This window comes from Orbicella faveolata, unplaced genomic scaffold, assembly GCF_042242905.1.
Source record: "Orbicella faveolata isolate gen_17 unplaced genomic scaffold, um_ofav_v1 contig_48, whole genome shotgun sequence".
NCBI classification, from domain to species: Eukaryota; Metazoa; Cnidaria; class Anthozoa; order Scleractinia; family Merulinidae; genus Orbicella; species Orbicella faveolata.
In genome coordinates this window covers 5,197,501-5,223,484 of record NW_028301578.1, presented here as the reverse complement: position 1 = coordinate 5,223,484, position 25,984 = coordinate 5,197,501, and the positions used below count along the sequence as shown (strand labels likewise).

General features: G+C 37.7%; 2 protein-coding genes across 2 annotated transcripts in view; one reads left to right on the top strand and one right to left on the bottom strand.

The window, feature by feature from the left end:
- LOC110059041 (uncharacterized) overlaps positions 1 to 25,984 on the top strand; it is a 60,058-nt gene that overhangs the window by 486 nt on the left and 33,588 nt on the right. Inside the window, exons 2-21 of the mRNA XM_089281626.1 lie at positions 4,372 to 4,905; positions 6,354 to 6,467; positions 6,878 to 7,183; positions 8,165 to 8,326; positions 10,148 to 10,284; positions 10,782 to 10,932; positions 12,235 to 12,402; positions 12,912 to 13,048; positions 16,650 to 16,842; positions 17,492 to 17,647; positions 18,482 to 18,607; positions 19,310 to 19,423; positions 20,357 to 20,917; positions 21,025 to 21,132; positions 21,929 to 22,051; positions 22,170 to 22,706; positions 23,262 to 23,351; positions 24,338 to 24,454; positions 25,261 to 25,377; positions 25,795 to 25,984. The exon at positions 25,795 to 25,984 is cut by the window's right edge and continues 377 nt beyond it. Coding sequence (XP_089137752.1) covers positions 4,372 to 4,905; positions 6,354 to 6,467; positions 6,878 to 7,183; positions 8,165 to 8,326; positions 10,148 to 10,284; positions 10,782 to 10,932; positions 12,235 to 12,402; positions 12,912 to 13,048; positions 16,650 to 16,842; positions 17,492 to 17,647; positions 18,482 to 18,607; positions 19,310 to 19,423; positions 20,357 to 20,917; positions 21,025 to 21,132; positions 21,929 to 22,051; positions 22,170 to 22,706; positions 23,262 to 23,351; positions 24,338 to 24,454; positions 25,261 to 25,377; positions 25,795 to 25,984 — 4,141 coding nt within the window. The remainder of the gene's footprint in view (positions 1 to 4,371; positions 4,906 to 6,353; positions 6,468 to 6,877; positions 7,184 to 8,164; positions 8,327 to 10,147; positions 10,285 to 10,781; positions 10,933 to 12,234; positions 12,403 to 12,911; positions 13,049 to 16,649; positions 16,843 to 17,491; positions 17,648 to 18,481; positions 18,608 to 19,309; positions 19,424 to 20,356; positions 20,918 to 21,024; positions 21,133 to 21,928; positions 22,052 to 22,169; positions 22,707 to 23,261; positions 23,352 to 24,337; positions 24,455 to 25,260; positions 25,378 to 25,794) is intronic.
- LOC110059030 (histamine H2 receptor-like) overlaps positions 15,616 to 25,984 on the bottom strand; it is a 150,851-nt gene continuing 140,482 nt past the window's right edge. Inside the window, exon 2 of the transcript XR_016204681.1 lies at positions 15,616 to 15,650. The gene's annotated coding sequence lies outside the window, so the exon portion shown is untranslated. The remainder of the gene's footprint in view (positions 15,651 to 25,984) is intronic.

The window sequence follows — 25,984 nt, the reverse complement described above, 5'->3', positions numbered from 1 at the left end:
TTCGCGTTGAAAATGTGGCTGTTGCATTCTGCCCGATAACGCTTAGTTCAAATATACATGTATAAAGAATGGTTTGATTAAGTTTTTGTTAGATTGGAATTTGTCTCATATTGTAACGTGAACAAATCTCAGGTAATTATGCAAAACCTTAGAATGCCACAGCCATAAGTAACTTCTAGAAACAATGATCACTTTTCTCCGAAATAACAGAAAATTTAGAAATACCGATATCTGCGGAAGCGACCGAGAGGCACAAGCCCGAGCAAATTCAAAGAACATACCAAATTAACAATGAAACTGTCAAGCCAGTAGTTCGTAGAGGAAACTTTAATTATGTCTTAGAAACGAAACTGCTTGGGTGTATGTTATCAACACAAAGATTGAAAGTCATGTTTATTCATTACACGTCTAATGAAGTCTTGCTAACTACTACATAACAAAACAAACAGAGGCACAGCAGGCCAATTTTTTTTTTTAAATATAAAGAAGGTTTTTTGTATTGTCAAATATAATAGAGTAAAATGATGTATAAACCCGCAGAGATCAGTTTGTGCTAAAATGAGTTCAGACAAGTCTACAAGCAAACAGTTTGATGTTTAACAACTTCGTCACTGAACCGTTAAAACGCGACTTGATTTTAAACGTTTAAAATTGTCGTTTCCCAGATCAGTCTTGACGTATGGTATTAAGAAATACTTTGTCCGTGATTGTGTTTGATATACTAGTATGTGAAACTAGTATCTGCGAGTTCTTATAGTGTGCTAATTTCGGTAGCTATTTGTGAAGCTTGTTGAAGACGCTGTACTAAATTTGGCAATCAATCATGATTTTGACATCGCATTGCGTTAGATGTTCTTGTCTTTGAAGCGAAAAAGAAAAGTGTATTGATAAGACTTTGGGAGCCGTCAAAACCGTTCAAGGCTTTGGTTGTTTATTGCGCCTGACAACAAGATGCAACTGGTTGTTTCAAATACAATCCTTAATTGTTTTATCTATTTATTTTAAAGACTAGAAATGTGTGCGTACGAATTTAGACAATTTGCGGATACTTGCTACTACACGTAACCAGGTCTCGCAAGAACGTTACGCATGTTTTCAATCGCGCGTGCTTGTCGCCATGCCATCTTAACGATATGCCTTATTGACGAGTCCAATATTAGAATCACGTCAGTCGAAATCGGATCTTCCTTGTGACGTTTGCCGGACTTCCCTAAAAACAATTGCCGAGTGTAGTACCAATTATCGGTAAATTGTTTAAATTCTTAAGCTTACTGCGCATATTTCTCAAATTATAGCCATCATGTTAAGAGTTTTGGAATACATTGATAATCTTAGCGCCATAGAAATTGATATAATCTATTATAATTATTTTTTTTTTTATGTCTTGACTATCGCACAAAGGCCATCTGCGACCGTATAATAGCATCGAAAGTTAACCTTTTGGTCTTTAAGAAATTTAACTCAATGTAATTTTTAAATTCAAAATTATTTTCCACTTGAAACTTTATAACTCCATACAAAGATAAAGATCGGTGACTAAGTTCTTAAACCCAAGCGTAACACGATTGTCTGGAGGTTCGTTGCCAATTAAAGAGTGCTTTTTTCTTTTGTCTTGATGACCACACAAGTGCTATTCGCTTACGATTGAGACCAGACTCCACTGAGGCGTTACCATCTAAAGTCTGCGTCTAGTGAGTAATATGGAGATTAAACAAATCACGGCGGCGACGCCATCTAGAACGTCACCAAACAAAAGGGCAAATGAGCAAAATAATACCATAGCTATGCACGTACGTTGTGAATGTTGATACATTTCTTGTCCGTCAGCTGCAAAACAACAACGTGAAACGATCAAGTTCTACTAATTTTGGAAAACGTGAACCACAATGGCTAACCTTTCGTATCTTCCTTTGGAATTGAACACTGTCATTGTATGTTTAGCCTGTGCAAGTTTTTAGATCGATAGGCAAACTCTCAGATCCACACAGCTGCGACAATCGAAGGTAAAATATGAATAATTTTTTACAAAGCGTCGTCCTCCGCGTGGCGGTCGTCATTCAGTGCCGGAAGCTCCCTGATATCTACAATATTACACGCTCTGCAGACAAATTACTAGGTCGGTTGCGAATAATGTTGTTAATGTTGTCGAAGGAGTTTTACAGGAAAAGACGAACTAAGGGCTTGTCAACCAGTTCTGTTCTTAGAGACAGCAGTGTTCTGGACAAGTTTGTTTTTTTTTTTTCGGCTAGAAGAGTATTTTTCACTTGTGTATTAAATTTGAAAGTCAGTAAACAATTTAGCTGAAAACAAAATCAGACCGTCGTTAGCGCTGAGCTGAGTACAGAATGGCACAAAACTAAATTTGTAACTGATTCAAGTTGTAAAATTGTTGGCTATTTACTATTCTTTCCTCCAGTGCGTATATAGGTTTGTATCGTTATATTTTAGATGCAATATTCATTTGAAGTAACCGTGAATAAGAAGAAGTTGTTCGATGGAAATGACTACATGAAGCATCTTTTCAATTCGATACAGTCTTTTATTTCTTTGATGGTAATAACGTAAAATATAAATTGCAATCACAACCTAATTTGTTTTCTTGCAGAGTTTCGCTGCCGCTACGTATTTTCAAACGCATTATCATATCATGGTTAACTTAACTTTCTCTGCAAACCCAAGTTAAGCTTACCGGTACCCTTTTAAGAAACGCATTAATCTCATGTCTCTTTCTTTAGTTTTAGTCATTTATAAAAACAAAACAACTTGATTTAAGATGTTAATTGCAACGATGATTAACGAATGATCAACGATGGCTGTCAGCCTCCGCTAGCCTCAGCCTATGGTTATTTCAGGGAGCTAGTACTCTAAGTTTTACTTGTAATATTTTCATTGTTGTAATTTTTTTAGAGCAAGATTGAGTACAAATAAAGATTGATTGATTGATCATGAGTGAGAAATGTGGAATCGCGGGAAAAAAATTATTGTCTTTACACTCTGACATCGACTGGCGTTAATGCACTGCTTCAAAAAGTCGATAAACGTCGTAAGACATACAACTCAAGGGCATTACTTCCTCTCCAGTCACAAGCATTAGATTTTTTGCAACCAATAAATAAGTGTACACATTTTGAAGTTCATGAACTAAATTTTAAATTCATAATTATACTATCTTTTTTGTTATTTAAAGTGGACTTTGCATTTTGTAACAGTTTAGCAGATATGTGTATTTTGTTGTTGATGATGATGATGTGTATCATCTTTCGCCCCTTACTTTAAAATTTACTTTTACTCGCAAAGTTAACTGTTCAATAACGTTATATGTACTTTTCTGTCCTGTTCTGTTCTGTTCTGTTCTGTTCTGTTCTGTTCTGTTCTGTTCTGTTCTGTTCTGTTCTGTTCTGTTCTGTTCTGTTCTGTTCTGTTCTGTTCTGTTCTGTTCTGTTCTGTTCTGTTCTGTTCTGTTCTGTTCTGTTCTGTGGACAACGGGTTTTCTCGCTCTGAACTCTAAACGGAAGTTGCGAAGCCTAAACTGGCTACAAACTTGTGTACTTGACTCAAGGAAATGAACTCGACTCGGGCATCAGCTCGGAACAACTCGCTTGCTGCAGGAGAGGAACGCAACGGGTTCCAAACTACCGTCGGATCTGTAACAACTGGAAATACGATCATTCGAAGAACTTGGACCTCACCCCTTTATTCCTTTCTCTTCTTCTTCCAAGTAAATCTTCTATGTAAATCGTAGATGTCAATCGCAGATGTAAATCTTATTTCGAGGATTATAGTACTCTATTTACACTAACGAAATACACGATTGCGTCATCTTAGGAACAAATGATAGAGGGCTAATTAAAGTCAGCTTGAAACCTGAAAGTAGCCTGAATAAGCTCAGCTGCATATGGAGTAAAGCCAGCTGGTCATAGGCCTCATGTAATGTGCGTCTGCAGAACACACGTCCAGCCTGAGAAGCTATGTAAAGTCAGTCGAGTTTTCCTTCGCTGTATCAGCGACAAATACATTCATTCTATTTAACGCGCATTCGAATTGTTATTTATCCAGGTGTGTGATCTAAAAGTTTGCTGAAAGTACATTATTTAGTGCACTAATTTATGCAGATTTCCAGGCAAAAGATGTAACGTCTAAAACACCAAAAATCCTACTTTTATATTATTGCAGTCCACGTGAACATTAACCATATTAAAACTATAATTTCCCTAACATCTGTTATGTTATATTATGTTAAGTTACGTCATGTCTGATGTTATGTAATTTTCTTGTGCATGTTTTCTAACCAATGGACTAGTTTAAAAGTAGTTAAACTTAGCTAAGTTGTTTAGTTCACGCATTAACAAGATTTCCTTTTCTTAACCTCAGTTTGTTCCGCTGAAATGAACGTGGTGTTTGCCGTGGATGGGTCGTACAAGATGGGCGAGGCTAACTACGGCTATATCGTAAATTTTGTCTCCAATGTTTCCAGTAACTTTGACGTGGCTGTTAACAAGACCTGGATCATTACCGTACTTGGAAACGAGACAGCCGTCTATAAAACCAAAGAAGAGTTAGACAATTCTACGCCGACAAGTTTCCCAAATAGTTCACATGTATTCCTCGGTCAAACTCTGGAATTAGTTATGCAACGTTTAAGTGAAAATGACACTCAAAGAGATGCTCCTAACGTGGTCGTTCTTATAGCAACACACACATCTGATGACGATATTGCTATTCCTACAGTTCACTTAAAGACGTCCAATGCGACTTTATTCGTGGCGGGTATTGGCGACCAGTTCTCATTTGGTCAGCTAAAAGAGATAGCTTCTAATCCCGACGAACAGCATTTCATGGAAGCTAATGACACGGTTGATTTATTAAAACGTCTTTCAACACCCTTAGCTAATAAAATATGTCAAGGTAAGTGCACAATTTGAATATTTTTCCAGCCATTACATTTAGACAAAACGCTGTTCTCCCGGGAGGGCAACTCCCAAATAGAAAGGATGGGGGTACTCGGAAATTTTGAAAAGAACCCCTAAGAGGTACTTATTCTAAAACAACACATAATCTGCTGCCATTGTGTTTTCGGCTCAATACCCTAAAAGTTACCACAAAAACTCCCGCCGTGCACATTTTGAGGCTGAATACAATGAGATTTACTGAAACCGCCTTTTTAACCCCTGAAAGGTAGGACGAGCACCCTGTCCTTCTTCTATGGGAGTAAGGCTGTTTTACCATGTTGCTATTGCACTATTTTTGTATTGGTGTTATTACTGTTTTTGCCCTGGTTATGAGTTACTCCAATACTGAAAAATTGGCTCTGCGTATACAGTGTCCAGCCTATTCCCTAAAGCAATAATTTACACCGTTGCACTCATGATAAAAAACAATTAATCAGCTCCCTTAATTTCTACTGGGAGTAATGTACCGACTTGTAAATACTTGAAACTCAGAAATACCTTGTCCAGAACTACATGCGTACCATATTGCGATGAAAGATTTCCACTATATGTCTAAATGGTCACACATTAATTAAGGGTTTCGTCAACAGATTTACAAGTTGAAACCATCTTGCACAGGATCATAATCAGTGTCTCATGAAAGTACTGCCTAATACCTTTCATTTGAATGGTCACACACTAGGGTTTCATCCACAGACTTAAAGGCTAGAACCACCTTGTACAACATAATAAACAGTACCACATGAAAGTACTGCTCAGTAGCTTTCATTTGAATGGTCACACACAGGGTTTCATTGACAAACAAAAACAGTCTTTTACAGTACTTGAAGAATTTCACATGAAAGTAAATTGTTAAGTCTTTTCTTAGACGAAATTCTTTGGGCAAAAATATTTTATAATCAAGTTCAATTCAGTGGTACCGCAGGGGGGCTCCCACATGGAAAGGTCGGGGATGTTCGTCGGAAATTTTCAATTAAACACCTAATGGAGACCTAATGGAAACATAATGGGCGTGGCTGGAGGTTTACTTGACCCCTATAAGATATTATTGAAAACGGAATAGTCTCGATTACCAGCCACTGTTCAAAAAGGGAGCCGGGTCTAATAGAAAGGACTCGAAAGAGTGGCGGAAGCCGAGCCTGAAAGGGAAATGTGAGCAGTTTTTGATCATTATCTTTTCAAGTGCACCCTAAAAGATACTTTGATTGCTAAAAATAGTGGCGTTTCGTCCTGAACATCCTAAGTAAGACGAAAATTCTTATTATACATCCCAAGGTGAGACGATGAGCAGCCCTTTTCATATGAGAGCTCTCCATACCCCTCTCCCCACCCCCCGCTTCCCCTGAGAACGGTACACCAGAACTAAAGAAAATGCCTGCTTGTAAACTCCTCTTTGTTCTACAGTTGTGGACAGATGTGTGAGCTCTCCATGCCATAACAATGGTAAATGTACCAGCATTCCTGGTGGGTACAGCTGCGATTGTCTGCCAGAATTCAATGGAGATAACTGTGAGATAAGTAAGTTAAAAGAAGTAAAGCGAGTTTGTCTGTCATTTCTTACCCGGCAACGCTTACTGAGCTCAAGCGGTAGCCTATCCTGTCGGGAAATCAAATCAAAATTTGTTGTTTTAATTTATTATATATTTTTTTTGAACTTATTATTATTATTATTATTATTATTATTATTATTATTATTATTATTTTCAAATGGGAGAAGAGAGGTATCCCCATGAATCTCGGTCGCAGTGCTCTCTCTTTCCCGACTATAGACCTGTTCTCAACGATTTCTTCCTCCTCCATTAGAATCGAAAGTAACCTTATCTGACTAAAGAAATAAGCCCTACGCTCCTACAGTGAACCAATCATGACAGTAAGCAAGACGTGAATGAATGAACGAATGAATGGATGAATCTTTATTGTCTCTACAGGCAAGTTTGTGGAATACATACACCTGGGGTGTTTCCAAGACAACAATGTCACCAGTGTAATTCCATCTTTGGAGTCAGAGAATGCCACGTACCTCGATGGTAATTTCAAAACAAGAACTAACCCTATTAAAAAATGTGCTTTGGAAGCTGCCAAGATAGGCTACAAAGTGTTTGTTCTTCAAGACGGAGGTGCCTGCCATTCTGGTCCTCATGCTTATCTAAATAACAGTGTATATGGTGATGGCTTCTGTGGTATAGATCCTGGGCTGGGTGATGGTCTTGGAAATGACCTTTATCTTCTTGGAGGTTGGTGAATATACAGCCGGGTGCACGAAAACTGATATTGAAAATATTAGAAACTGAAATATTAATGCACTATACAGTAAGGTATACCAGCCAAGTGGCTTATCACACCGGAGCTTATCCCAGTCTCTGCAGCAATTTAAGCGACTGGGAGTATTTCTTACTCCCCCTAGAAGGGATACTAGTCCATCGCAGGGTTACCCCGGCATTATATTCTCCGGTACCCATTTATAAACCAGGGTGGAGAGAGGTACCGTGGGAGTAAAGTGTCATGTCCAAGAACACAACACTATCTACCTGGCCAGTAATCTTCAGGTTTCTACTATACAGTGGTGCACTGATATTTTACACTGTTCTGGGTATAATTTATTTGCAGGTTATGCATTTACGTATTAAGTAGAACCTGTACATGCCTAATTTGCTAATTTTCAATACTATTAATTTCAATAGTTACTCATTTAGATAAGGAGGTAAGGTTAGGCTATCCCAATATTACATTTTAAAAAGAGTTAAAACAAGTCGAGAGTCAGTGTGCTTTACAGTATCATTTTGTCAGTGAAAATGGGCAAGAGTTTTACCTACATGTAAGGGTACTGGAATGCTTTCCATATCACCAAAAATTCTGGTTCAAATTCAATCACAAAATACATTTGATTTTTCATTGCCGCTATTGAACTAGTTTATTTGTCTTCCCTTTTTTTTTTTGTTTTTTTTGTTTTTGTTTTTTTGTTTTTGTTTTTGTTTTTGTTTTTTCTTAAATACTGATGCATGGTATGGGCACTCATTTTACTGATTTCCATCATTATAATTTATTTTAGTGAAGCCAAATACTAAAATTTTCCCAAACCAAATAGTCTGTACTTAATAAGACTTCACTTTTGGCTTTTTTAGTTTAGTGACTTTTTAGTATGCAGAACCAGGTAATGTGTACACATGGGCAACTCAATTTGCTAACCCATTGTCTCTTTCTTTTTTGAAAAACAGCAAAATGTGGTAACCTGTTAAATGACAGTCTCATTCACTTATCGAACACCACAATCCATGGCTCATCTTTCAATGAATCCTGGAAAGTCCCTCTATTAAATGGAAACTATTCTTGGTGTCCAGAGGATAGTGACTTGACACGCAAACTTGAGATTGACTTAGGTAAGAGCAGAAAATAGTTCTTAGACAGGGCTCACAAAGGTGCTGTCCGATAACCCGGAACAATTAGATTTTCCTGCTGGGGAAGTAAATTTTCATTCTCATTTACCCAATGGGCCAAAAGGCAAGCTGGAATCCAATTATTTTCGAGCCCTGTAGGAAATGAGAGGAAATACTTAGCAAAAGTGTCCTTGTTAAAATTCAGTTTATCGTGAGTAACCATAGGCTGCCATGCATGCAAAAAGCAAAAACTGTAGCTCTCATATGCTCTCATAGCATTGCATGTCTTCAATGTTTGGTGACAGTAATACTGTATTGCATCTTATCATATACACACATTGTACCCTCTGCAGACATTGCATCCCTATAATGCCAAGTAACATTATTACTAATACCATAGGCCTGTAATACGTGTAAAGTACTACAGCTACATAGCTCTCTGCACATATTGTACCCTCTGCACACATTACATGCCTATAATGCTAAGTAGCATTATTACATAGTTCCATAGGCGTGCAATGCATATAAAGGACTTCAGTTATATAGCTCTCTCCGCACAATGTGCTCTCTGCACACATTGCATGCCTATAGTGTAGAACCACAGGCCTGCAATGCGTGTTAAGGACTACTGCTACATAGCTCTCTGCACACATTACATGTGTAAGACTCAGGACTAGTTTCAGACTAGTTTCATAAGCTTCCTTCTCGTGTAGGTGAGATGCCAATGTTGTAAATACAAATAGACACAACCTTTGAATTAAGCTAGGGCTTAAAATTGTACAAGTGTGTATTATCTAACTCTGCTGGGCCACTAGCGTTGTAAACTAAAGAAGCCTTACACCGTGAGGATAAATCTTTGGATCATAAAGGATTTGAAACCATGACTTCTGTCGCAGACCAAAAACTAAGCTATTCCTCTGGTTATTGAGAGTCATGTAGTCCTAAATGTAGGTTATGCTGGGGTTATATCTTTTATCAATTTGCTATATCTCACCAGAACCTTAAGCCATTTCGTTTCAGTCCACTTTCATGACTATTTGAGGACTTTTGCCGGATATTAAGCTCCACTCCACAAGCTGTAGGCGGTTATGAAACTGCTTATAACCGGCATTCTTTCGTTACACTTTCTTTTTTTAATAAGAATCTTGTTTTTCTGTCCGAGGCTGAATATTCTTATTTTTCTGCCCATTTTAGGCTGAAAATATTCTTGTGAATAATTTTAGATTACAGCGTATGACATTGCAATTTTTTAATGTATTTGGTGCCTGGATGGTGTTAAATTATTCCTTTATTTCCTTAGGTAGTGTTTTTTGTTTTGTTTTGTTTTGTTTTGTTTTGTTTTGTTTTTTGTTTTTGTTTTTGTTTTGTTTTTTTGTTTTATTTTTTTGTTTTTTGTCTTTTTTTTTTTTACGTAATTATGTATACGATAATTGAAACCCAATTAAGTCCCTTTTAAAGTTTAAACGTAATTTTGGAGTCAGCCTGTAGGGATTAAAGCCTGATATGACGCACATAGCTTCTTAGCGAAATGCTATTAACATCAAACATACGACCAGTGCTGTTTTTGTTGCTTTTTGGCTAGTTTTGCCGTTTAGTTAAAGAAGTAATTGTAATGTTTTTACAAATGTTCGACACAAAAAAATATATTCTTTTCAAAATCTCGTCCGCGGGTTTATTCTTAAAATTTCGCAAATTACAACATCGATATCCTTATAAAGTATAGTCTTTTGAAAAAAAAAAAATTAGAAATGATAGTGGGTCAAAATTTTTTATACAGGCGAGAGAGATAAGCACATTATTTTGATGCTTTTATTTTTCCCGAAGGGCGCGAAGCTTTCTTAACTGAGCTGACTTTGCAAGGCAAAAAAGACTCCATGGATTATCCCGACAACTACTGTTTTGCCTCTGCTGTTGATGGTGATGCATATGAGGAGATCGTTAAAGACTTTTCAACTTGTTTAGTAAGAAACACAATGATATTTTACTGTGCCTTTTATTGAATAACTCGTGAACTTGCCTCAATCAACGGTTTTGTGTCTATCATCTTAGCGGACTTCCAAGGAAACAGGAATTTACTTCAGCGGGTTCGAAACTGTCACACCTGTGGGTCATGGTATTGATAGATTTTAATCCACTCATTCTGGTTGTCACTTTTTTCAAGGTTCTTTGGTTGTCGTCGTAATTTAGGCTGACAGCAGCCTAAATGCGATTGCTTGCAGTTCGGTTTTGAACTTCAGAGTTCGCGTGGTATCGATCAGTAAAGGTGAAACTAATTCAGTTCAATTGAATTCAAATTAGTGTAAGGATTCGAATGTACATTTAGACATTGCTGGTCATTGCTGTTGTTTTTAATTAACAGTTTCATGTAGATGAAAAGCAAAAACATATTAAGCAGCATTGTGTTTACCGTCAAGTGTCAAGCATCTGGACATAACGTGATAATCTTGTTACATTACAGGTTAGCCTTTCAAACCAAAGTTCTAATACCAAACTTGAAGTCGTCCCAACTTCTGTGTTAACGGCTCAATATCTCACCTTTGCCCCATGGAGACCATTCAAAGGCGATGGAATGTGCCTAAGAATAGACGTTTTTCGCCGCTACAACGAATGTAAGGTTCTGTTCTATTTTATACCACTATAAATGTACAATTGATCTATCTCTTATTGGCTACGCTACTCACTATCTATTCGATTGAAGATAGTGAGTAGCCTGGCAGTGTGCGGTTGATGACAAAATGGTTACTGCTTCTTTGCATTTTCGAAATGTCTGGGAAAAGAATTCACTGATAACGATTAATACTAAAACAATTTCTAGGTTATTCGCACTCGATTTCTATACGTGATAGTTTACTGGGGCTGCACCCTTGTAAACTACATGCATCACGCGACAGACATCTCGAACTCATAATCTAATTGTTTCGTGAAAGATGTCTAAGGAAGAGCAACTTAAAGGGCTTTGATTGATCTGTTCGAGCTCACTTTATCTCGATTAAAACTACAATAAAATCCTCGAATCTCGTATTAGCTAGCAAAACTGTTCGTCATTCAATTCAGTTTTTTTTCTTTGCATCGTTGAAGTGACGCTGTTTTATTTTTGTTTTCTTTGTTTTTGTTGTGTGTTTGTATGTTCTGTTTTCTTTTGCATTTAGAGTGGTTTTTTTTCGTTTTGAGTGTCGAATCGTTATAGATATTATTTTTTCGTCTCTACACCACACGATTGGCTCAAAAACATCGCGCCACTTTATCATCCAATCAGCAATAAAACTCGCACATGCTCTCCCGCGCTTTTTATATGTCAGCTACTTTTTTTTTTTTTTTTTTTTTGAGTTTTGATTGGTTCACTGGACTTTCCGTATGCTTCGTGACTGCTCGAATGGTTAATTTGGTTTTGGTTTTACGACAGTCAATATAGCTCTTTTCACGGTAACTTTTTTTCTCTTGTGAATTACAACGTAATCCAACGTGGATTCGAGCCGAGGCAACTTCGAACCGAAACTAGTTAATTAAAATAGCCCTAAATTCTCTCATATACATGCTAAATGCTAGTGTAATGCAAATAAGAAAAGTTAACCATAAAGAGGGGTCATTAAAAACCGCTCTGGTTTAAAGGAGCTACATTACGCATCTTGAAAAGTTTAGCCTAAATTTTTCAACTTCCTCGGTTGCAGTCCGTGTCAATCTTCTCCATCCTCAACCATCCTTGTTCCTTTGTCGTTTATTATTAACTCTTTAGTGTTTTTCTGTCTATTGTAAGTTAACTTTTATTTTCAGGTTCCCTTTAATTAAAAGTAATTTAGTACGTTGCCAAAATAATTCAAAATACCGTGACTGACCTCCTTTGACCTGGTGTTATTTTATCATCAGGTGTAAGAAATCAATAATTTTAAGTCTCAAATTTTATTCTATTCTAGCAAACCACGTTTCAATCTTAAGGGAAGCAACAGGCAGCAATGTTACATACGATCACACAAGTGTGCGTGGAGGAAATTTAACTGAAGCACCTCTGATTTATGGAAATGTGTCATGGTGTCCCGATGATACTGGGTTAACGCTTCTTCCTAAGTTACAAGTGGATCTCGGTTAGTCCAGCTATTAGGATAATTAGGAATCATTGAGTATACACTGGATATCATTTACTGACAATACTAAAAGGCTTCCAAGTGCGTCTTTTGAAAGCTGTTGGAAACTAGATTATATTTTCGCCTTAAGGATTACTTCGTTCGTTCGCTTATCGACTATTTTTTTTTTTTTAATGATTCTTATTACAATACAGGGTTAATATCAAATTTAATGATATCCCCCTATAAGTGGAAATTTATATATGTTATTTGGCGGCTGCTCTTGAAATTGCTGCCCTCGGCCTGCTGTCTCGGGCAACATTCTCAAGCCCGAAGTCACAGTAGAATATGGACAATTTTAAATTCAGTTGTCTCCCGCAGGGTCAGCTTGAAAGCTAAATTCTCGACAAGTTTTTCTTTACTGTATTCCAAATATTACCATGCTATAACGCTCTTTTGGTAAGTTGTTTTTTTGTCATTACTGCTTGAATGTTCAGCCGAAATCATCTTACCTGCTTGTTAATCCTTAGGTATGCCTTTCAACATTTCTAAAGTTGAAGTGCAAGGGGCCAAGGATGCAAAAGAATGGCCTTACAAGTTTTGCCTTAGTTACAGTCTTAATCAGGGTCAATTTACTGAAGCAAGAACCCAGGAATCATCGTGCTTGGTAAGACATCTATTTTTTCTTTTGTAGAGATCGTACCTCATCTCATTACAGCTGCAGGAGCCGAGCAGATGTAACCTCAAGAGAATTTGAAGTGAAATATCAGTTACCGGCGAAAGACCTTGTTTGACAACGTTTTCAAATACCGAGGAGAAATGAAAATACGACGCGCGGCGGATTATTTTTGGCGAACGTCGAAGTGTTGGAAATGTGGTTTAACTCTGTCTTCATATCTTGATATACCGTTACATTCGAAACAAAAACTAAGGAGCAAACGGAGAAATACAATCGTAAAATGTCAATCCTATTTAAGGTCAGATATCCAAACACTGTCACGGTCATGCGGAAATGTTTCTTTCTGAGCCGTGAAAAGGAGTAAAACAGTCAAAAGCACGAAGACAGCCGATAGCTTCACGAAAACGTTTCCAAAATGTGCGCGCACTTTAATGGGAGGAATGGAACTGAAACTGCTTCGTGACGACATTGTTGTCTTGACTGATTGCTTCGTTTCTACGTCAGTGAGTCTTCCGTGGGGGAGGTTTTGAATCTAAATACAAACCTTATTTTATTTGGGAAATGACCGTGAAGTTCGCCCGCTGTTCGGCGGGCATTATTCGCTTGTTTTTCGTTGTTTTTGTCCAATTGCCAGCTTGCAACGTTCCATAGTGAAGTTAAAACTCGTCGGTACCGCGTCTTCGTTGACTTCAAATTGATGAAGCTTGAAAGAGGGTCCCAGCAAACACCTTACTACAAGATTTTGTTCGAAGCTGTCTTCGGTAGAGTGTTTTACACAAACGCGCGAATGCTTCAAGGGCATATGAAGCATTCTCTTTTATCTTTCCAAAAAAATTTTAACGGTTATACTTTTGAAAATGCATGTTGGCTAGCATACGAAACGTCAAGTTCATAAAATGCATGTTTTTAAAATGTTTATTACTGCTTTTTGTTTTATATTTTTAATCAAGCTACGATGGCCGAAGACCAAGAGTTTATATGACTCTCTTTTCATTTTTATAAGTCATTCTCGTTTAAGTTTTGGGTCCTGAGCGCTGAATTTCATGAATGTTTGACTCGTCCAGGCGTTCAAAATGACCAGGGGATGAGCATTTGTTTGCTGGAAAGTGACCTACTAATGTGGTAAGCTTTGATGAGAATGTGCCTTATTCGAGGACCTTAATGAACTTATATGAGCGAAACGAACACTTCTCAATGAACGAAACCAGGACAAACATCGGCACCATTATATAATATTGTAATTTCATTTTTATAATTAGTAACATGTAAACCTGAGGCCAGCCGAAATATTGTTTTGAATAGACGTTGTGTCAGCCTTGCAGTAGTATTTGACTTATTATCGTTTTACATTTCAAGTTTGGCTGATTAGATCTCCTGTGAGATCCAACGTTCAATCAAGCTGGACCTTCGTTCAGAGCTTTGCAGTTTATAGTACGTACGTTTTTTCATGTTGAGTAGTCCACGTTCAACCGACATCGAGTTAAGTTTAGATTAAAGTTGTGTTCTGTATACTTGTCTTGTTTAATATAGTATATTGATCTGAACTCTGAGTGGAATGTGAAATGCACATAAACTTGGAAAAAAATTCCCAAATACTTGATTTTGATAAGCTTAAATGATTTTTACCCTGTCTTGTGTTTACACTTTTGCTTCCCGACTGAAAACATAACAAAGGGAAAGAAACACCATGTGAGCTCGTAGGAGCACATGTTTATGGGTGGACAGATGTTTTCGATCAACACTGAAAATGCTTGCAAAAGAGGCTACTTATTTTGATGTATTTTACGTACAATATACATAGAGACAAGCAGTTCCACATTGGAAAAGAAGTGCTGTCTCATAAGAAACCTTACCCATAGCCTTGAGTGAAATGCAATGAAAAAGCTCGTACGACTTGAACACATGCAAATTTTCCCAGCAGGCAGACAAACATCAACATCAAGATCTGGGTGTATGTGTGTTGTTGTGTTGTTGGGGGGGGGGGGGGGGTAGTTTATTAATTTTTTTGGCAGGAGTGTTCTGTGTGACCCAAGAACCCTTAGCCTTTACCACTCCATGTTCAGCTGCAATTTTGCCACCCTAGCTATTCTGTGATGTGTGTGCAACGAAAGCCAACGAAAAAAGCCTACGCTTTCTGAGAGAGGTGCGACCTTGCGTTGTACGAACCCCGCTTGTTTTGACAGCCTTTAAAAATACACCAATAATTATAAGTTCGTGAACATGTTTCATCTCTAGATTACTTAATCCACGAGTTTGACCATAGGTCTCCTTTGATCTTGTTTTCGCTATGGTCAACATGGTTTGCTTAAATTATCCATTATCCAAACAAATAGTAATTTTTCACCGGCTGAGTCAAACAAAATAAGTGAAAAAATATTTTTCTCACACACCACTGGGGCCTGGGGATAGGTCATGTAACCTGTGGGGCGGGTGGTTGTTTCTGTTGCGCCGCCACTGCCAGCTTTCTCGCCCACCCGCTAAAACATTTTAAGTTTTTATTCAATACCAGTATTATGTACAAGCCTTGAACGTTTGGTTATTTCCATTCTTTAGGGTATTTTTTTTTTTTTTTTTTTTTTTTTTTTTTGGCCTTTATTTATTTATTTCCACAATTACAACAATTCTTTTTTCAACAATTAAGTTACAGACGAATGAATAAAGTTTGGTTTACAGAAGTCATCTTGATGACATGACATCATATTGAATTCATTAAGGAAATAGATATTGTCAATTCTTATCTACATACTTATTTGACTTAATGAATATCCTTAATAATAGCGTTGTCCGACTTTAATTAAACAGATCCATCTCCTACTCAAAAAACCCAACAACAATATCGGAATATGCAAGCGAGAAGCTTCTGCAACTCTTGATTTTACTCATGCCAAAAAGAATTAACCTCATGCCAAAAAGAATTTGAAAAAGAACAACCGAACAAAATATGGGATATGGTTTCTGTTAGCTGATGACAGAAGCTGCAGTTGGGATTTGAAACGTATCCTCTTTTACACAGGCGGTCATTAGTAACAGAACAGAATTCAACACTTTTTACTGAAAGGAGTGTCGATAGGGTTCGTTAGCAACCCTCACTGGCAAAAGAAATGCCTTTGAAACTTGCTTGTCATCAAGGCTAAATTGTTTCTTTTCATTTACTTGGCTTTTCCAATTTTTGTTTTATAAGAAAACAATAATATTAATAGTCATGACATTTAAGACTGAAAATCAAGAATCATTCTTTAGGGTAGTGCTACTTGTATTACCTTTGATTTTACAATAAAGGTCAGGCGGCTGCTGTCAGCTTGATATGTCTTCGTAGCATGTAGAAATAAAGTGTTTGCATATCGATGTATGAGGATACTAGGTTTTAACTCTTGGACTTAAATGCAATGTTAAGACTACTGAAAGTTTTTAATTTTTATAATTTTAAGATGGTGTTATGGTTTATGAAGTCTTTCTGCTTTTATAAGTAATGTTGGAAATTTCATATTTTAATCCTTGATCATGAATTCTTGTAGCTTCCATTTGCAGCTTTAATTCGAAGATTCCTTTGACAGCAGTTACTGTAGTACGTTTATTTCATCTTTTGTAGCTGTTTAAACAAACCAACAACGATCTAAGTGGTAACCATCATCGCCGATATAAGTTTTCCCTTCCACGACTTGTTCAGTCCGTCAGTCTGCAACCTAAATATGCCACATTCGGTACCAACGATGGTTACTGTGTCAGGACAGAACTGCAGGGCTGTGTTACAACAACGGTTGATGGAGAACAAGTTATTGATGGTCAGTGTTTTGAAATCTGACAGTGCTCATTAGCACACAATCATCTTGTAATTTATAAAATGCAATATTTATTTCAAGCTGACACAATTTTCTTCTTGTATGTGTCGAAAGACGCTAACATAGAGAATTATAAATTACAATTCGGGCATTCTCGTTATTTTTTTTTAATAAATAAAAATAATTAGCGTAGTCATTAGCTAGTTAATACTTCGCTAATGCTAATTTGCAGTTTTCGGCGCCACGAAAATTGTTTTGCAAAAGATCGGCATTTCGAAAACATAAGATTGTACCTCTCGGGCCCTATTTCTATTTTTATAGACCTATCTCTGCGGAAGAAAAAAAGGGGGGATGGTGGGGATTAAATGGCACAAAGGGAAGAAGGTCAATGTGATTTTGATGGCCAACGTTACTGAAATTATGTAGTATTATAGGTCTGTAATGTGTACATAGATGTTGAAGTATTTACCTATCAGTTCCATAAGGGCGCAGGGAGGTTTGCTTCATGTTGAATACACTGACAAAAACACTTTTCTGTCTATTACCCTCCTATTTATTGTAAAAGGCTGCCCTCTTGCTGGATGCTAATTCCAAGTCTTTTTGTTTATTTTTGGATCGATTTTTCATTTTTTTTCTTTCCTTTTTTTGCCAGGATGCAGTCACAAAACAAAAAAAGGCAAATGTTGTGTTTTGCCATTCTTGTATGAAGGCCAACTGGTGTATTCGTGCATCAGAGATAATCATAACCAGCCCTGGTGTGCAACAACTGATAATTACGACATAGACAAGCTTTGGGACAATTGTCAAGGTACAAAATTAGGTATAAAAAATTACTCCGCAACCTAAATCTCACACAGAGACACGCACCCAATGCAATTTCCTGTTGTTACGGTAACCGGTTGTGGGGTCATCCGCCTTCAACAGAATTCTATTATCTAAGTTCAAACTATTAACTTCACAAAGCTTTCCTTTTAGAAATACCCTAATGTTTTTGGCAGGGAGCTCTATAACTTAAAGAATGTCAGAAATAGAGAGAGAATGTCGAAAATAGCCAAATAGCTCAGTTTGAGGCCCCTGACTGTTTGAATTTTCAGAACATTTAGAGGAGATCTACGGAAAATGTTGCTGGAGAGGGCTTATTATCACCGTAATAACTCTGTTATTAGAACGCTACAGTAAGAAAGAGTTTTAATCTTCTACAACACGTTTCTTTTTGCCATTACTACATGGATAATGTGCTACTTTTATTAATGCAAGGAAACAACTTTTTGTAACAAAGATACCAATAACTACTACTACTATGAGATGTTTTGGTGTGTAGTATCGCTATATATTTCTAGGCGTTGTGCCGTATTTTGACGAGCCCGCAGGGCGATTCAAAACACAAACAACTCGCAAAAATATAAAGCGATACTACACACCAAAACATCTAATAAGAGATTTATTATCCAACTGCTGTAGTCAATAGACTTATCAATGAAAGAGGGAGAGTGTGAGAGTTTTGCGTGCGCGCGCCAACCTGTACGGCAAACAGGTTTTCTACCGTACAAATAACTGTACAATATCGGTGTATATTTGTACTGTTATTTGGACGGTATTCGCTGCAGTTGGATAATAATCCATGTTATTTTTAAAATGTCAGAGGCGTCCAGTCGCCCATGTCACGCCACGCCCTGTCTTAATGGAGGAACATGCGAAGAAGACTTGATGAAATGGAGTTTTAAGTGTAAATGCAATGACAGATTTGTTGGGGACAGGTGCGAAGATGGTGAGTAGGGGCCGCCTAAATGATAAAGGAGGTACTCTAATTGGAGTTATTCATTAATTTGACTCTTTGTACGTTTTTTTTGCTCAGAACAACACTAAAGAAACTACACTTGAAAGTACCCTACAGATCAGCACTGTACTAATAGCATTTGTTGATATGTTTATACAAAGCAAAACAAAACAAAACTTTCAAAAAGATATCTATAAGCTACCGTGTATGTTATGCATTTAAAACAATTTTGTTACTGACGTACTGTTCATGGAATTAACTAAACCCAATCATGACTTAAAACTGTAGGCGAACTGGTAAAAATGATGAGACACGGAAATGCAAAAACAAGGGCGTGAATGGGCAAACCAGGATATTATTGAAACCGATTTTATTGGACTAAGCTTGATAAAGGTCGGCCTATTTTTTCAAGATTATCTGAATGTGTATAGTTTCTTCCTCTGAATTCATGTTTCAACGCTCGTCAAAGTTATTTAAAAGAATAGTAATCGTCAAAATGTCTTCTAGCTTGTATCTTGAAATAACTAATCTAGACAAAATATGTTTTGTTTCCTTTAAAAGGCAAGATCAGGTATTGCATGGAACGTCGTAAAATTCGTTGAAAATTTATGTTGTACTTGTAAAGTTGCTTGTCCAAATAGATACAGGATTTGATGGGAAAAAATGAGAATTTTCTAAGTTTTTTTACCCTAGATTTTGACGAGTGCCACAACAGCCTTTGTCAGAACGGAGGACCTTGTGTAAACACGTATGGCGACTACAGATGCGAATGTAAGCATGGATACAGCGGCAAGAACTGTCATTTAGGTGAGTACAACTGTTTTGTTATTTGAACATTAAAGATGTCGAGACAACAGAACGATTATTTAAGAACATGTGTAGTGTTTTTTATCGAGTTTTAGTAGAATACGTACTAGTATACTAATGCAAATGTTTTAATCTAATTGGCTGAGCCATTGCACACTATCAGCCATGCATTAGAGTGCAGTGGCTAGTGGCTTGGTGTCGTCCACAAACTTGCAACGTCTCCTCGTTTGTCTGAAGTTTTTAAAGAACATTTAGAAACAAATAAATAAACAAAATTCCCGAGAAGACTACAACGAGGGCGTTAACGGTTTCTTGAATTAAAAAAGCTCTAAAAGTTTTGAAAGAAACTGAGAAGCGCGCGTATTCAACAGCAAATGTCAAATTGACGATTAATTCAGTCCGCGCGAATTCTCTAAAGCGTGAAGACCAGAAATAATTGGAATGGTTATTTGAAGGAAATTTAAGTTATAATTCCGGTCTACTAAAACAGTTAGATTATTCTCTCTCGATTTCTATGAGGCGATAGAAATTTCTTATAGAAATCTCGAGCTCTTAATCTAATTGTTAAATAGAAACACGAGTGGACGTTTTGGAGAACGAGAAACACGAGCCGACATACGAGTGTTTCCACAGCTTATTCCAGTTCTCCCAAACTTTGATGAGTGTTTCTATAACCCAATAGAAGCTCGAAGAACATGTTTTCAATTTCTTTTAGAAAATTCCGCAACGAAAAAGGTAAATTCTCCTTCGCCCCGCCATCATTGTGTTAACAGTTCGTGCCAATTCTGTGCTTCTATCGAGTCATAGAAACACTATTTTAAAGCAATCAGCGCGCTTATTGTCTTTGGATTATTTTCTAAGACTAAATATTTCTGATCTCTAGTTAAACGTTCGCGTGCTTTAAATCTGTAAAAACCTCTATTTAATTTTCAGATTGCAAGTTCAGTGAAATTGAACTTGGATTTCTGGTGGATGGATCGGCGAGTGTGGCGTTCTACGGAGAGGACAACTTCCAGTTGATAAAAGAATCCATGAAGAGTTTCGTTTGTTCGTTCAATGTCTCGAGCTCGACAACACGCGTGGGAGTCATCGTTTACTCCACGAACTCAACTGTGGCATTCACACTGAACCAATACTCAAGTGAGAGAGACATAATAGAGGCCATTGACAACATAACGTATCCTAGCGGAGGGACATACACTGGCCAAGCTCTTAACGATGCAGCTAAAGTTCTGTTTAGCAATGGAACCGTCCGGGGCAATGTGTCCAAAATATTAGTGGTAATTACAGATGGAGTGTCCACCGATGACGTCACAGGGCCGGCAGCGCTCGTCAATGAGACTGGTGTGAACACTTACGTTATTGGGATTGGTCAAAATTACGATCGTTCCCAGCTCTTGCAGATAGCGCATAATGTCCCGGATCATGTATTTCAAGCTGAGTTCAATTCTCTTCAGGTGGCTTTCAGTAGCGTTAGGGAAACAATCTGTCTGGGTAATAGCACTTTCTACATGTAGTTGTTATTTACCTCAGTATTATTTCTCGATATTTACCTTAGTATTAACAAGGGGTTCACTTTTTTCTTCTTACTTTTTTTTTAGCTCTGGACAAGTGTACAGATAATCCTTGCAGGTTTGGTGGCATTTGCCAAAATGGAGGCAGGAACTGTACTTGTTCTGAAGGTTTCCAGGGTCCAAAATGCTCCGAAGGTTGGTACACAGGCCTGAATGGGACAATTTTGTGTTTCCCAGACTCTGACATTATGGCTAAAAATCAAATCTTGCTAAAGTTCCGCCATCCTCTCTCCCCTCCGAAAAAAATGTAGAAAAATCCTGAAAATACCCTTTAAGGTGCCCCAATTGGGAATAGCCACTTCACTTAGCCGATTCTTACAATCAGAAACGTTTTTATGGGTTTAAATTTATCACAACGTAGTACATGTAGTTTTGCTCTTCTGTTTTTGTGACGTACTGGAAAGTAAACCCATTGGAGCTACGGGGTGGGGTTTCCATATAAAAGTTACGGAGGTGCTCGTCTTCAGGGCTTAAGAAGCAGTTCTGGTACCTCTTAAAGCCGGGAATCCAGCCTCAGAAGGTCTGCAGCAAGAGTTTTTTCGGTACTTTTTGAGCCGAAAAAAATATGTCAGAAGATATTTGACAATCAACTTATTCTTCATTGGGCTCATTACAGTCGTCTTTATTAACATTAAAAATTATAAAAATGTTAATTAATGCGTTGTTTTAGAATTGGTACCTCTTATGGGTAAAAAAAAAAAAAACATTCCAAGCCACGCCCACAAAACCTGGGCGAAAGACACGAACACGTCAACAATATTATTATGCATTCGATGACTATTTATTCACCTTTAAGAGTCTCGTTCCTAAGAACACCAAATTAGTGTACGGGCTACCAAAAACAACCGCACACCTGACCTCACAAACTCAGCTCAAACGCTCCACTCGTAACACAATGCATCTGAGTACGTCTACTTGTGTCTTTCGTCAGATGTGAAAGAATGCCCAAACGTAAGTGTCAACTGCACCAGTGAAAAACATTGCACGGAAACGTTTGGTGGTTATGAATGTACATGTGCGAACATGTCTTTGTACGGCGAAAATTGCACAAAAGGTGAGTCTATCGGCTTTTACTGAACTTATTTTGCTTCTTATTATCCTATGCCCGAATAATAGAATGTTCGATCGATTGATCGATTGATTGGCTGTCTGAATGGCCTCTTTTGTTTTAGCCTGCAGCAACGAGTCCACCGTATTGTTCCTCTTGGACAGAGCAAGGAACGTTGGACAAGACAACATAAAACGTCAAGTGGAGTTCATTATATCAGTGGCTTCCACAATCCCTTTCACAAACATCGCAGTTATCTCGTATGCTACCGACGCTGAAATCGTCATCAGACCCGGGCAGTCATCAAACTTCTCCGATTTTGCAGAAACGTTACGAAATGCTAGTTACTCTATGGGTCACATGAAGAATCTTGGTGAAGCGCTCGAGAAAGCGCAGGAATTAACAGAAATCTATAATCACGGCTCCACACCAGCACTTGTGGTAGCGATGATCCTAGGCAAATCTGACGATGACCATTCTGACCATGCTGCAAAACTGAAAGAACGTGGGGTCACCATTGTGGCGATGACCTTAGATAACAGCTCTAGCTTGCCACAATTGATTCTCCTGACTTCAAACCCGTTAAATGATCACTGGCTTGAAACAGACGTTGCTTCTTTGAAACATTTCATCAGCAATACAAGAAACACGATTTGCCAAGGTATCATACGACCTGAATTTGATAACCAACGAAATTTGTTCAGCAGAAAAGGATTTTTTGTTTTTGTTTTTGTTTTGTTTTGTTTTATTAGTTTTTGTTTCCTGTCAGTTCTTTACAAAACAAAACAAAAAAACCTGATGGCGTTTCCGTATCGGGCTTTTACAAGATATGGTGAGGGAGGAGCAAAAATAAAGGAAAGGAAGAAAAGTCTTTCTTCCTCTTCTCTTCCCCTCTCCTCTCCCCTCTTCGCCTGATGAAGAGCGAACGCTCGGTTTCACGTCCAAAGAGAAGCAGAGGATATGTTTTGCTTCCCTTTCCTAGTACAGTGGAACCCCGCCTTACGGGCACCCCGTTAGTACGGCAACGTCGTTATTACGGCCATTTTCTTGTGGCCAGACTAAAGTTCAGTTAGTCATTCATGATTATTCAAAGAACCCCTTCAATACGGCCACCCCGTTAATGCGGCCAGATTTTTTTTGGTGGGTTGGTGACCTGTTTATCGAGGTTCCAAGGTATTTTCATTGCTTAACGAGTCTCCCATTTTCTGTAATTTAGCTTGGAATCCATGCAGTACGGCAGTTTGTCCACCACTCCACGAATGCAGAAACAATTATGGGAGAGATGGAGGATTCCGTTGCATTCCACGTAAGTAGATTTCTTCAAAAAAGTAATGATAGTAAAATGGAAAGTAAAACAACAACAGCAACCCTTTGATGGTCTATCCGTAGTTGGTGTGGATCTAGTGAAGAAAGGAATTGAGTAATTCTAAATGATTTTTCGTAAATGTATCTTTCTTAACAACAACAACAACAAACCAAGGAGACATTCGAAAGCAATCAAAATGTCTACTATTGTATTTTTAATTCATGGCCAGTATTATCTAGTCTTTTATGATACACAGTGGAGTGTATATACCAAATTGCTAAATACGTACCATTTCCCAATTCAAGTTTGCATAGCTTTTATCTCTTTTATTTTTACTTTTTGTTTTTTGCTTTTTTCCATCTTCTTTATTTTTTTTCTTTTTGAGCCGTTTTGTTTCGAAAGCAATTTTCATTTATTGTGGTTTTCCATTACTACACTTAGGAACTGAAACCTAAACCAATCGTGACTGGCTCACACATGTTTTCCCGCCCCTCGCACGCGCCGGCTGCATAATTATATTGCCTCGACTTTTGATTGGCTCACTTGATTGTCTTTGCCCTCTGTGACAGCCCAGAATAATTTATGTGGTTTTGGTTTTATGGCACGTAATTGAAAATCACTCTACAAGTGTATTCATGAACTAATTATTAATTTCCTTTGAAGTCCAGTAAGCCATCACAACCTCTTTAGTGGGTTTGGACTTACAAGTTTCAATATACACTTACCCCGAAACTTAGACAATATGACTTAGTTGTCACGTCTTATTTAACCTGATCTTAGTTTGGTGAAATAGAGAAAAGAGTTCATTTTATCACCAAAGAAAACTTCACTGTAGTTCAGTTCATTTGAAACCTAGATAACCCCTGACGTGACATACGTAAGATTCTGCCTGGATCATCATATTGATGATATGCAATGTTAGTAATGGGATAATTTATAATAATTTTAATGTTGCGACTATACGTACTTTTTCTTGGCCTTTTCAGCCCCCTCTGTGTGTGAACCTAATCCTTGTTTGAATGGTGGCAATTGTAGTGATACTGGTAACAACACGTTCAATTGCACATGCCCTCCCGGAATTGGAGGTGTAAACTGTACTGAAGGTATGTACAGGCATATTTACTCAAAAGCAAATTTACAATCCCCTGTTTCTCGATGGTTTGCGACTGTTACGCCATTTCGGTTGCTGAGCAAAACATCGGTATTGAGGAGATGTTTAATCAGTCATAATATCAACGTGGCTCGCACAAACATGAAAAGACCTTGAATATATAAAAGCTTTATCCATCTAGAGTCCTTAGAAATGGTGAATTTAACTTTTTTTTTTTTCTTGAAATGTCTTTGAATATGTAAAGAGTCACGTGCAGGTAGTCTCGCCCTCACTGGCGTGTTATTTATTTCAGTGTTGACTGCCACCCCCACCCCTCTAATGACTTAAATAAAATTTACATGTCATTCTAAGGGAAACACCGCGGGGCCTTGAAGATTGCTTAATTGTCTTTGAAAAAAAATACCTGAAATAATGGTCTGACGTCAGTATAGCCATTGAACAATATGTGATATTTTTCAAGTAATAGCATGGTATCTTCTTTGCTACAGCGTATCATGACATTAGAGGTCAAGTTTTTCAGTTGGTGACCTCTTTAGCATGAAGCACGTATGAACATTACCGATCCGCCTCGATGAGATTCTAGTCTATTGCAGGTACCCCCCACCCCCCCCCCCCCCGCTTCTCCCGCCAGCATCCTATCAAGCTACCCTGACAATTAGCAACTATATCGATACACCTGGGTGGAGATAGTGTGAGAGTTAAAGCCATAACCTGCCGTGTAATATTTTGCTACACAAACTTCTTATTTTTTATATATATTTTTACATAACTAAACAAATATATCTTGGTCTACTTTAGATATTTTGGACGAATGCATCACGGCACCTTGTAAAAACGGAGGAACGTGTCAAAATCTCCTGGGGTCTTTTGGATGTAACTGCACTGAGCAATTTTCTGGAAGGCAATGCGAATTGGGTAAGTACATTTTTCGACAGCGAAAATAACAATATATCGAAACTGGTCTATTTTTTTTTAGTTCATGGTATTTCTAGAAAGTTTGGCAATATTCATTTAGTACCTACGTGTCCCTTCACTGAGGTAACATCTATTTTGTTTATTTTACTGAAACATCTGTTGTTTTGTAAGACACGGTGATAGAATCATTAAGATAACGTGATTGCAAATTTGAAAAGCTGCTGCTCCTCTATGCAGAAAAAGGGCTCTGGCGAAGCACTCAAAAAGTCAGTTTTTCTAATGTATTACATCGGTTAATTTATAGCTATCGACTCGTTGTTGATATCTAGTTAACTAAGTATTTTCTACGTTACTTTGCACTCAGCTCAGCCCAAGTCTTTTGCTTCTTTTGAATTTAACGTATTTCCTCTTTGTCAGATTGTTCAATTCAGCGATTCAACCTGGTGTTTTTGGTTGATGGATCGGGGAGCATAGAAAGTCAAGGAAGAGGGAACTTTCAGCGTTCCAAAGACTTCATCACCAACCTCGTTGATACCTTTAACGTTGGGAGAGACGAAGTCAATGTTGCTACAGTCCTCTACTGGCACAGCTATCGTATAATCCACCG